Source organism: Stegodyphus dumicola, chromosome 3 (genome assembly GCF_044657685.1).
Source record: "Stegodyphus dumicola isolate Sdum_Otavi_A_Nest chromosome 3, ASM4465768v1".
Lineage (NCBI taxonomy): Eukaryota > Metazoa > Arthropoda > Arachnida > Araneae > Eresidae > Stegodyphus > Stegodyphus dumicola.
Window position 1 is genome coordinate 34,609,235 of NC_140770.1, and position 13,320 is coordinate 34,622,554.

Genomic DNA, 13,320 nt, shown 5'->3' on the forward strand with positions numbered 1-13,320 from the left:
CTGAAAGGAAATATTTAATAGTATGAGTTTCTCTCATCCAAATCAAGCCTGATAGATATACAAATGTGTGTATTTTATCAGGCAAGTATAGAAGTTGTATAAATGTATAAGTATATCAATAAAAAATAAAATCCATGACAAAATTTTAAAAGAAATTGCAAAACTCAATAGAATGTCCCTTTATATATATATATATTTCATCAAGCAAACTTGAATTTTTTTATATATGTAGAGAGAGAAAAAGCCATACTTTTTGCAAAGCCAGGGAATAGTATGTTAATTTAATGCTTTGTATATTTGTTAAAATGGCAGTATGATGAGTACTTAAAAACAACTTTAACTATTCCTTGTGAAATTATAAGTTAACATAGTTTGTCGTTTGTACGAGTTAGATTCTGCACTTTTTAAAAACTTGCTGATTGTCAGTCTGTTTCATTTAATAATTTCCTTCTATTAATAAGTACTGTAGGTATGAGGGTGAAGATATACATGAAGGCCTTAATATTTATGGCCAAATGACTAAAACAGATTAACATTTATAGATCAACAAAGATTTAATTGTTGATAAAGCATCTAGTTGTATCCGCTTTTGTTATTTTGTCCACAAACTGCGTAAGTACGAGCCAGTGACTCCATGAGGGCATCTTCCATTTAAGCCAACAGCTGTCATTCGCTTTGTTACAATCAGTTAAGCGATAACATTTGCAAAGCGTGAAAATTAATGGATGGAATTTTTTGAGATTAATGCATAATGTTTTGTATTTGCACAAAATACATTCCCCATAAGCAAAACTATGTTCAGTTTCAGTTTTTATTATTTGAAATAATTTTTAGCACTAAAGTATAATATGGAAGAATCTTTTAAATGAATGGTACTTTTCCATTTCATCGCACAAATCTCGCCAAGCAGACTTTATTGGTGAACACAAAAGTATACACAAAAAAAAAAAAAAAAATTTTAACAAATGTAAGGTCTAAGAATTTTTTTTAAGGCATAAAAATTTTAATAACATTTAACATTTTTTAAAAAGACATTAATTTAAGAATTTACTATGCTTTCATGGTAAAATATCATGATTTGCCGGTCCATATAACATGACCTCATCTCGCATAAACTGCGCTACAAAAATCTAATTCTCTCGGTAATTATCTATATTAATTTCAAGTTAAATCTTGATATGGAATAGAAGTTTAAATGCAAGAATCATTTTAATTCATATGAGTAGTTTACGCAGAAATTATGTAAAACCGCTGTGCTTTACTTTGCTACTGCATTTTCATCAGAATTGATGAATTTAACCCTTGACTTTGCCTTTTCTATATTTTCGGATGAGCAGTGTGATTGTATCATAATTGACTTAATTACCACGAATGGCTCCAGCGTGTGAGTCTCTCTATCGCAAATTCTAAATATATGCTTAATTTAAAATTATTTTGCGATATTGCTGTTGAACTGGATCTAATGGAAGAAGAATATGTTATTTAATAAAGAAAGATAACACATAAAATGTTAAAAAAAAGATTTAAATTAAAGATTTATTAAAGAAAAAATTTGAGATTTTAAATTACGCCCCTTTGGACGTAATTTAAAATCTCAAACATTCAAAATTTTTTTGGAAGTAGAAACGATGTCACTATTTTTACGTCGCGCACAATGTGAAAAGGTAGGAACGAAGTGCCTTTTTCCCCCGCTCCGGCATAATGGAAGCGAAAGGAAAATTGGTTGCCAGATATTAAGAAGTTCGCCAAGTGAATTATTCTTGGCTCGAACTGAAAAATATTGTGACAAGATAAATTTTTGAATTTCTCTGTAAATTTCACACCAAATTTTACAAAATTTAATATCTAGGCATAATTTCAGTCATAAAATCGAAATATGGAAAAAAAAATTGGTATGTTATTTCAGAAAAAGTCCGATTTTGTGTAAAAATGCCTATGTTAGAACAATGCTACATATAAATCTAATATATATCCGAAGTCGCGTTTTCGAGACATGAAAAACGCAATTTGAATTTTGTCAATCGGCTCAGTAGAAGGGGAGATATAGAACTCATTCCTGCAATGTACTGTCTGGAAAAAAACTGTTAGCATTTTCCAGATTATCTTCAGCAGAATTACAAAAAACACTTTTCTTTTGTGGGTTTTATGATGTCATTACATGTTAACTGGGTTTTTTTTTTTTTTTTTTCTATTTAAATTAAGAAGAAAAAAGAACAGGACATATAAAAATTTATTTTAACAAATATATCAAATTCAATTTTGATAATTTTTTTTAAAATAATTTTTTACCACAAACAGTGGTATTATTGTTTTGCTTATACAGTCAATAGTCGTTAATCCGGACTCGTCGGGACTTCGTCGATTCCGGATTATAGATCATCAGTTTAAATGGTAAGATGGCATGCAGAAATTATAAAATTAAAAATATTAAACCGTAATTTATGAAATAAAGAACAATTATGATCTAAAGGGTATCAAAATTTACAAAAAAAAAAGCTTAATATTTATTTGTTTACTTTATTAAACATTTCTTTCAGTGTAAGTTGTTTAAGTTGCTTCGTTTTATGCGATAATACTTTCTCTTTAATTCTATAAATAGACATAATTTCTCCTTCAGTTACAAAGTTCCGCTGTTCAAGTCCTATAATTGCTGTGTCGAGAATACCGACTAATTTGTCAATCGAAATTTTTTCGTTTTCAAAAGCCTCTATGTCACTTTCTTCACTATCAGGCATTATAATGAGGAGGAATTTGATTTAAATAATATCAAAGACGGAGTACATCGAGATGCATCTGCCCTGAAGATAAGGATATTGCTGACAGATCAACTTCCAATTCATTGCGCGCCACTGCGTTTCCCCCCTCCCCGCCGCCGCAGAGCAGCGTGAAATCGATAAACAGATTTCGGAATGGTTTTAGAAACGAAGGATATGCCTTTATCTATTTTTTGCAGCAATTTCACTTTTTGTTTAATGCACTTCGAAACATACTTTCGCTTTGTAGATCCTTTACATATTAGTAAATATATATCGGAAATTCTATTTGACATAATCGAAAGTTAAAGCTTACTTTTATAAAATTGCTCTAACAGTCTGCAAAAAATAATAAGCCGGATCCAATTAGAAGATTAAGGAAAAACGCAATCTGCAACATTAACTGAATTAGATAATTTTAGCTTAGCTTATACCGTCCGTTATACATTAAACGCGCATACGTAAACGTATTATGCGCATGCGCACACGCATATTCGCAGCTGTAAAGGTCGCACACGTCAACGCGACGCATGCGCAGAAAGTTTGTAGCTTTGAGGTCCAAATTAACGACTTTTGACTGTTCAAATTTTGTATCCCGACAAACAGAAATCGTGGCTACTTTACTTATAAATGCATGATATTTGTTGCAGGTGATCCTGTTTTAAAATATGTGTTATTGTGGCACTACGTTTTAAATAATTTTCCCTTTATTAAATGAATGGAGAAGTTCCTAAACAATGAATTAGAATAATAGCTTACAGACATATAAAAATTAATTTTAACAAATATATCAAATTTAAATAATTTTTTATCACAAACAGTGGAGAGATCCTGCCATTTATAACTTAATCAAACAACGAAACGCTGCTCGATGAACAACATAGATACGGAAGAATTGGTTTTGTGTACACTTACATAATATTTTTTAAAACCATACACGAACAATATAACTAGTTAAGTCCTTGGAGGTACTAAGTTATAACGAGATGAGAAGAGCCCTGGCACTGACCACGCTAACAACAGGATGGTTAAATATATGGGCTCCATCATGCGCTGTAACTTCAGTCAATTCATCAACCTGACCTTAGAAACAGAATTTTCCTCAAGTCTGGGAAACTGCAGTTATTTCTCTGATTATGAAGCAAGGAAAGCCACCGGATGACACAGCATATAGGCTTAACAAAATCGCTGAATATGTTATTCACAAACATGTCCTGGACTTCATTGCCAACAACAACATCCTTATTCCTGAGCAGCATGGATTTCGTCCTCGTTATTCAACAGTGCACCAACACCTACGTGTTGTTGAAAATATCTCAAAGGTACTACAAAACCACAAATCAACTGGTGGACTCTCGATACCTCAATGGATTTTGATTGTGTTTGGCTGGAAGGAATCACCTCCAGACTTATCGCTCTGGGCTTCCCAAGCTAACATCACACACACAATTAAGTCCTATCTTCCAGACAGATATTTTGTTGTTTGATAAATCACACATATTCGACAAGCTGACTAATTAACCCTAGCTTGATAATTTTCTAACTTTAAGTGAACGGCATACCCTAAACTACCAAGAAGACACTCACCATATATGCAGAAGATACATTACATCAGAGTCAGAGCCCCTGACCTAGAGGACTTAAGTCCCCCTTACGCAGAAGCTACAGCGATCCTTGCACAAAATACATTTCTGTGTTCAGTTACATATGCACTACAAAACTGCATACATGCATTAGAGTCCTTGCTTAAAAATGGCTGATCAAAATTTATGTGGACAGAACTGTGGTTGTGATGTTCACACATCGACGGACCATCATCGCACCAGTATGCTTGATTCTGTTATCCCTTGGGACACACAAGTAACTTATCTTGAGGTCATTTTAGACCAACGAATGAGTCACATTACGCTCGTAATCTTCAAATTCTGGAAATTCTACCCTGTACCGCCTAATTTGCCGAAACTATGGTCATTCCTTAGATAATAGTTTGTTCATCTATAAGACCAGGTTGAGGTCCATTGTTACCTATGCCTGTCCCGTCTGGGCATTTGTTTGTAAAACTACTTTAAATAAACTGCAAGTTAAAACGTGACTCTGAGACAGATTTCTTGAGCATGCTGGTTCTATAGAAATATTAAAATTCACGAGGAACTCGATGTTGAACCAATTGCTCAATTCATGGCAAAAATTGCCAGAAATTCTTCAGCAATACTGTACTTAAGATAAAATAACACGCTGAACAGGTATTAATTTAGAAGTCAAACAACAAAAATCAGCGTTATATTTGCAAATTTTCACACGACTAGTTTCAATAGTTTTACCGAACCATCCGCCTCGGTTGCCAAAGTGCAAATGAATGAGATGTAGTGATTACATACGATAAGACTGGCTGGACAGGAGTTAAGCTACTGACTTCATCTATTGATATTTTTGTGTGTGTGTGTATTTAATTATGGCAAAGCACACTAGGGCTCCATCTATTGATAAAACGAGAACTAAAAACATAATTTACTTAAAGTCTCAAGGGAAAGATGGATGGGAATCAGGGTCGTTAACTAGAACAGAAATATTCTTTTTGAACGTGAAATGCCTCTAGAAAATCCAGTTCACCAATGGAAGATGTTTTTTGAATAATTTTGGCAGCAGAAAAATTAAAAGTGATTTTCGGACCAACAATGTTGGGCAACAGAAAACTTCTGTGTTTCCTTTTTTCTAACATATGCCTTATGTTCCTTAACGGGAAATTTTAAGGCTTAGTTTGGCCAATGTAAATTAACCACACTGGCAAGGAATCCTGTAAATATCCCAGGAGTTCATATCCGGAATGGGGTCCTTGAGAATGGAACTCGGAATTTATTGATGGGAGAATAAATGACCCGAAAGTTAAATTTCTGTAAAATACGTGCAACTTTATAGCTAATTGATGGAAAGAAGGGAATGACAACAGAATTTTTATTATCTCCTAAAACAAGAGTGTGCCTTTTGGTGTGTTGAGATGAGAATTTAATTAATTAATGTTTTTTAACTGCTTCATTAATAATGTTGGGTGAAAATCCCCTGTCAATAGGTATTGCTTTTAAATAATTTAGTTCTTCATCAAGTGATAGTTTGGTGGAGCAAACTTGAAGAGTATGGAAAACATAGGAATAAAATGAAGCTAACCTTTGTTTAGTCGGATGACATGATTTGAAGTGTGGTGGAAGGCAAACCGATGAAGGTTTATTGTAAACCGTAGTACTGAAGTTGGATGTGTTATGTGGGAATAAAATATCGAGGAACGGAAGAGAATTGCATGTCTCAAGTTCAAAAGTAAACTGAATAGCAGGATCAATGAAATTCATTTTGATGAAGATCGTATTTTTTTATTATTATTCTCGAGTGTCAAGGTATGGAATGAAAGAACTTTATTTAAATAATCTTTATTACCGTCAAACAGGGTAAAAGTATCGTGTACGTAGTGGAACCATAATTTTGATTCATAATAATGCCTGTAGATATAAACCAGGATGGGACTGAGAGGGCTTCCCGTGGCTAACCCCTCAGTTTGCTTGTGATACTTATTTTGGAAAACAAAATACGTTAGTTTTAAACAGAGTTGAGGGAGGGAAATTAGCTCATCAATTTCAATTCAAGAGAAATGAAATTCACAAAGTCTGATTTCTAGACATCTTAATACACCCTCCACTGTAACAATGGTGAATAATGATTTTACATCAAAAGAAACTATGAGTAAATTTCTAGGAGAAATGTTTTTAACTATTTTATAATCTCTATTGAATATTTTATGGTGTAAATTTTATTATCTAATAGAGTTGAAAAGCTAGAAACTAATAAATACGAGTACGAGAGGCAGTGATAAATCCAAGAGTAGGGCAACCACTGTAGAAAGTTTCCTTTGGCTATATTAACCTCGCTGTTATATCATTGGTAAACAATTATGACGTCAGATGACGTATTTTAACTTCCGGTGATGACACGTTCCGGTTAGTGCATATGTATCTTGTTCGTTTAATTTTACCTCAAAGATGCTCAGAAAGCTTTGAAAGCAGAACTTTTTTATGAATTCGTATACGGTTTACGAGTTTCTGTTAAACTGATGAATTCATGATTGTTTTGTAGTAGTCTAAAAAAAAAAATAAAAAATGTCACGGCATAGAAATGTGCGAGCAATCGATGTAGATGAAGGTTTGTTAATTTACTTCAGTTCTGTTTACTTTGTTATTAAACTGCATTATGTTGATAGATAAAATTAATGATTCTTGAATTTGTATTTACCAACTGAATATTGTATTGAAAACTCGTATTATTGTGTTACTTACTGGATATTTTAATTAAAATTTGGAGAAAAAAAAAGATGATGCATGTGGTGCAAGCTGATATTGCTATTTGCACCCAGCAACTGAATATTACTTGCTGATTAGCCTTCTGTTGGGTGCCTACAGGAATGAGCTATGAAAATTTTAAAGAAGGACTCGCACTTAAAAAACGAAATATTGTAATATAGATCGTGATTAAACTGTAAAAGTAGAAAATATAAACAGTTTGCAAGAGGGGAAAAAATTAAATAAAAAATTCTTTAAAATATAAAAAATAAATCTCAAAACACCACAAAAATTCCAAGAAATAACGAGTACATTTAATTGTTCATCATAATTTATGCCAAATTATATACGTATGTGTACTGTTAGAGAAAGTTTTCCTTTCTGTTATATTATTATTTATGTAGCCATTTCAATAAAGTCCAGAAAATCATTAATTTTTATTTCATGTTTCAATATGAAAGTAAATCATTTCTACACTTTTACTTCCTTCTGGAGAGGGACATGTTATTTCTCCCACATCCCATGTTTCAACAAACATTAAAAGTCGCTTTTAATTCTTCATCACCATTTTCATTTCTTATCTTTATAGTAATTACATTGCTGCATTAATCTGTTTTGCAAAGATGTCAATCGATAGTTCAGGAATTTTCCATGCAATAATTTGTGAAATTTATTTTTGGTTTCATTATCAATCTTGCAGTTTCTTTCGATTTCAACACTTAATTATTTAGTTTGGATAATTGGCTGATCTTTAGAATATGGTAACTGGTAGTTTGGCGACATTTTGGAGGCGATAAAGGTTACATGGGGCTTTGGTAATAATGTGAGCAGTACTTAGTTCCGATTACGCATTATTTTGTGTGAGGGAAATGAGAGATCATGGGATATGTCATGTGATATTAATGGACGAATTATGGTTCTTTAATCGGAAAAGGGGGGAAATCGGGAAAAAATCTGGAAATTTTGTATTTGGCTTTGTTGTGTGAAACAGTGTTCGTTAATTTTTGGATCCCATGGCCCTAACTAAAGTGAATTGTTGGAAGAAGTGTTCAGTAGATAAAAAGAAAAGTAACATGTCTTTACTTTGTGAAGACAAAATGGCGGCGGGAAAAAAGAAATAGAGGGTTGCTGTATAGGAGAGTTGGTCGCCAAATTTTCGCCAAAAAATCACCAAGTTACTATAATTTAAAGATCAGCCTTATTTATTAATCACAGAGGTATATCTGATTGTTTGTTAAGTTTTTAAATAATAATAAACAATATTTTGCACAAAACATTGACTATAATAATATAGGAAAACCATGAAAACTAAACAAAAATACTGATGAAACAACAACTCGGCGATAAAGGAAACAACTTGCTGATAATCCAAGGGGCACCCTAATATATAGGCTAACCGTCTTTCTCATTTCATCCACATAAATGCCTCTAAATGAGGTTGTATTTATTTCTTATTGTTATTTTGCGTTAGAAAGTTAAAATTTAAGTTATACTTTTCTTTCCAATTATAAAAAAAATATCATTCAAATGGGGAAAAGGAAAAAAAAAAAAAAAAAAAAAAACTTTCCCGTTAACCCATGAAAGTTGAGGGAAAATCTTACCAAAGTTTTACCAATCATTCCTATGAAATTCGGAACTAATGCTTCTTTATTTAATAAACAATCACTACTTAACATGTTTTGTTTCTGTGCTTTGTAAAAAGGCTTTCATCAGTTCTGTTATTTTGCTAGGCCTTCTGATTTTACTGCTTAAAAATGTCATGAGTGCAAACTTCCCTCAGGAACGTTACCATTTTCTTGGCCATATTCAACAAAGCCTATTATTAATGTTTAGGATTCTGTAACTTAAAAAGAAGCCATTACTTGCTGTTCTGTAGAACACGTCCTAAATTTTAATCTTTTGTTTTGCAAAATGAAAGGGGAAAATGTAGCAATACCAGTTAATTTATATCGTTGTTTGTAAAACAAAAGATGTCTTATTAAGAATCACTTGGGTTACATCAAAGAAAAGCACAGATGTTATGAGTGTGTTGTTACACTGCTTTTATCCATAACTGGTGATGAATTGTGCTCTTTGGTGAGTTTTTAGGTTGCGGACAAGTACCAAAATTGTTTTCAAAACGGAAATTTTTGTAATTTATTCATAACTTAGATATTAAATATTGTTATCTAGTAGAGGTGTGCAGTTTGCTCTCAAACTGAATGAACTGATTTACTTTACTGAGTGAGCCAGAAATGTTCTACTCCCATTTTAGGGAAAAGAGATACCTATTTCTTTCTCCTCCCAAGTTAAAAATAAATTAAAATTTTTCCTTTCTTACCTTGAGTTTTTAAACTCTGAATTTTGTTGTTAGGAAAAGAGGTTTTAGAGAATCTCAAAACTACACTTGAAAAATTTTTTTTGAAAGAGCAGTTCGATTAATTTGATTCTTCTGATTCTGCTGTTCATCCGTTCTTTATTTCTATTACAGTACAAAGTCTGTAATCCGGACTCGGCGGGACTTCGACGATTCCGGATTAGGGTTTTTCCGGATTACAGATCATCAAAATCTGGTAAGGTGGCATGCAGAAATTATACAATTAAAAATATGAAACCATAATTTATGAAATAAAGACCAATTAGGATCTAAAGGGTATAAAATTTTACCCCACCAAAAAAGCTTAATATTTATTTGTTTATTCTATTAAACATTTCTTTCAATGTGTGCATGCGTAAAGCATGCACTGTGCACGCATGCGTGTGCATTCTTTGCACGCATGCATAAAGTTTGTGGCTTTGAGGTTTAGATTATAGATCATTCCGGGTAATGGACGTCCGGATTACAGACTTTGTACTGTATATATATTATATGAAATTACCTAAATGCAGGTCACTTATGTTCATTCATTCCCTTTGGGTTATTCAAGTTACTAGATTATGATTAAGTTTACTAAGAGTATTTGTCCCATTAAAAAGAATGCCTTTGTAGAGATGGCTTTTTAAGGAAAACTTTTTTTTTTTTTAAATGGCTGGGCACTTTTCTAGTTATATATTTGTTGGAAAGACTGAACTGATTAAACATATAGTTGTCTTATTGGAGAGAAACGATCCACTCCGGAATTGACTCGAAGAATCAATTCCCTTGACTTCAGTTCACCGAGAGTTGATGGGAAGCATGCCAAAAAGTTGATTCCTTTTAATGTTCTTAAGTCTTTTCTTTATTATTTAACAGAAACGTCTCTGACATTTTTTTTATGTGTGGATGTGTGCATTTGGCTTGCTTGTGTTCCATTTAGTATTTAAAAAACAAAACATTAATTTAGAAATAAAAATCAGGGTTATATTTGCAAATTTTCAAAGGACTGGTTTTGATGGTTCTACTGAACCATCATCCGCAGCTGCCAAAGCGCAAATGAATGAGATAAGATAAGATAAAAATGGTTGGACAGGAGTTAAAGTACTGGCATCATCTATTGATGAAACAAGAACTCGAACATAATTTCCTTAAAGCCTGAAGGCAAAGATGGATTGGAATTAGGGTCATTAACTAGAACAGAAAGATTTTTTGAATGTGAAATGCCTCTAGAAAATCTAATTCACCAGTGGATGATGTCTTTTGAATAATTTTGTCTACTGTTTCTTAATATGAAACTTTGCATTAAGGAACATGAGGCATATGTTAGAAAAAAGGAAACACAGAAGTCCTCTGTTGCCCAGCATTGTTGGTCCGAAAATCACACTTTCAATTTTTCTGAAGCCAAAATTATTCAAAAAACATCTTCCACTGGTGAATTAGATTTTCTAGAGGCATTTCATATTCACATAAATCTTTCTGTTCTAGTTAATGACCCTAATTCCAATCCATCATTGTCTTCAGCCTTTAAGGAAATTATGTTTTAGTTCTCCTTTCATCAGTAGATGGTGCCCAGTAGCTTAACTCCTGTCCAGCCAGTCTTATCGTATGTAATCACTACATCTCATTCATTTGCACTTTGGCAACCGAGGCGGATGGTTCGGTAAAACTATTGAAACTAGTCGTGTGAAAATTTGCAAATATAACGCTGATTTTTGTTGCTTGACTTCTAAATTAATACCTGTTCAGCGTGTTATTTTATCTTAAGTACAATATTGTTGAAGAATTTCTGGCAATTTTTGCCATGAATTGAGCAATTGGTTCAACAATTAATTCCTCGTGAATTTTAATATTTCTATAGAACCAGCATGCTTGAGAAATCTGTCTCTCACGTTTTAACTTGCAGTTTATTTAAAGTAGTTTTATAAACAAAAGCCCAGATGGGGCAGGCATAGGTAACAATGGACCTCAACCTGGTCTTATAGATGAACAAACTATAAACTATCACAATCAACTAAAACTATCAAAACTAGTCCTGTGAAAATTTTCAAATATTATGCTGATTTTTGTTGTTCGACTTCTTAATTAATACTTGTTTGGCGTGTTATTTTATCTTAAACCAATGCATCTCAGCGAAACTGATCACCCCATTTTGCAAATGGATGGAGTTTTTTTTTTTTTTTTTTTTTCCCAACTGGCAGTGCAAGGATCTGCTTAAAGTGTGTAGATTATAGGAATCTTGATTATTTGTTCATTTCCTCAGAGCTGTTCTTTTGAATTCCATTTCAATTCTTTGAATACTATGTCATAGTATAGCTATGTATATTAGGTATTACCTTTTTACACAGTATTACTGAAATATTTATGTAAACTAATAGTTGTATTTTTATTTATTTACTTATTTTACTAATGTTTTGTAATCAAGAGCTGTGAATTTCTCTTTAATTTTCTTTAGAATTGGTATAATGATAAGGTTTTCAAGGTTGCAGAACAAAATATGGATCCTACCGAATAGAAGAACCTCAAGTGATATTTGGCATCATTTTGCCAAATTAGATAAAAAAGGAAAACGTCAGTATTTGAAAATGTCAGTATAAATTGAATAAAAAAAGTGGATTTTGTTCTGTTTATAAAGACTTTAAAATTTTCATATAGAATTTTTTAATAATTTTTCAATCCATCTTTGCCTTCAGCCTTTGTCTCGTTGAGCTAAGCTTAATGAAATCGGGCGCTTCGGTCAGACCACTATCCCAATGTAGCAGTTTACTCTATTTTATGAACATTGAGTATAGCATGGGAATGGTAGAACTAGTAATGCCTTCAGCCTTTAAGGAAATTATGTTTTAGTTCTCCTTTCATCAATATATGGCGCCAGTAGCTTAACTCTTGTCCAGCTATTCTTATCTTATCTTCTTTAAGATATATCTTATCTCTTTCATTTACACTTTGGCAGCTAAAGAGGATAGTTCAGTAAACTTAATTTAAGACATTCAGTGCTTTTAAGTCAACTTATTTCAATAATTTTAATCCAAGAATCTTTTTTTTTTTCTTTTTATGACCTTTTTTACATATATAAAATAATGTTCCTTTAAATACTGATTCTTAATATTATACTGCATATGTATCCTCCTGTGTTACAGAATATGATGGCTATTATTCATGCTATGGGCATTCTGTTGAAGAAGATTTTTGCATTTCTCCACGAACGGGTAAGCCAAGTTAATACATATTGTTTAACAAATTTTCGCATACCACTGCTGTTTGTAATCATGTACTGTGTAAAATTAATCTCTGGGAAGTCTATCTGAAATTAAGGTTTTTTAATGCATTGGAAATTTGTTTTTTTCTTTTTTTACACTCGGTGCACAATGAGCTCAACATAGCTCATCCTAGGTAAGTGATGTGCGAAGCTCTAACTTAACCAGACTTGCTTGAATTTCATACAAGCATCAATTCTTGATAATTGTTTCAAGCTGTAAATTGTACTTGGTTGCTTCTGTTTGCATTTTATTTCACGTGGTTTTTCGCTGTGAGGTTTGGGGCATGAGCTGTGCTGTATTATATAATATTTAAATGCAAGAAAATGGCATTGGCACAGTTTGGGCTTAAAAAGATGCATTTTCAAAATTAGACAAAACGGCAACACTATTTTGGTGTAGATTTTGAATGTTATAGAAGTTAAAATTAAGCGAACAAGTGACATTAAGATGATATAATAGAAGTTTCTCATTGTGATGACATACCCCAGTCAGCAGTCAACGAGCGAACAGTGAATTCTGTAGTGTGGTTTTAAATCCAGAAAATTGGAAGCACATGTGATGCGTATTAGGGAAGTCTGGAATTTAAATCCTGCTGAGGTCACTGCACATTTTTCGCATCTCCAGCATAAAAATATCCAAGGACACTACAAGTG

General features: G+C 32.5%; 1 protein-coding gene across 2 annotated transcripts in view; it reads left to right on the top strand.

Annotated features, from left to right (window-relative positions):
• The first annotated feature begins 6,721 nt into the window (after positions 1-6,721).
• The window catches only part of HBS1 (translation elongation factor EF-1alpha (GTPase) HBS1), a 59,101-nt gene continuing 52,502 nt past the window's right edge, over positions 6,722-13,320 (top strand). For both annotated transcript variants that reach the window (XM_035356483.2, XM_035356484.2), the window contains exons 1-2: positions 6,722-6,938; positions 12,548-12,616. In XM_035356483.2, the coding sequence (XP_035212374.1) occupies positions 6,896-6,938; positions 12,548-12,616 (112 nt within the window). In that variant the 5' untranslated portion in view covers positions 6,722-6,895. The remainder of the gene's footprint in view (positions 6,939-12,547; positions 12,617-13,320) is intronic.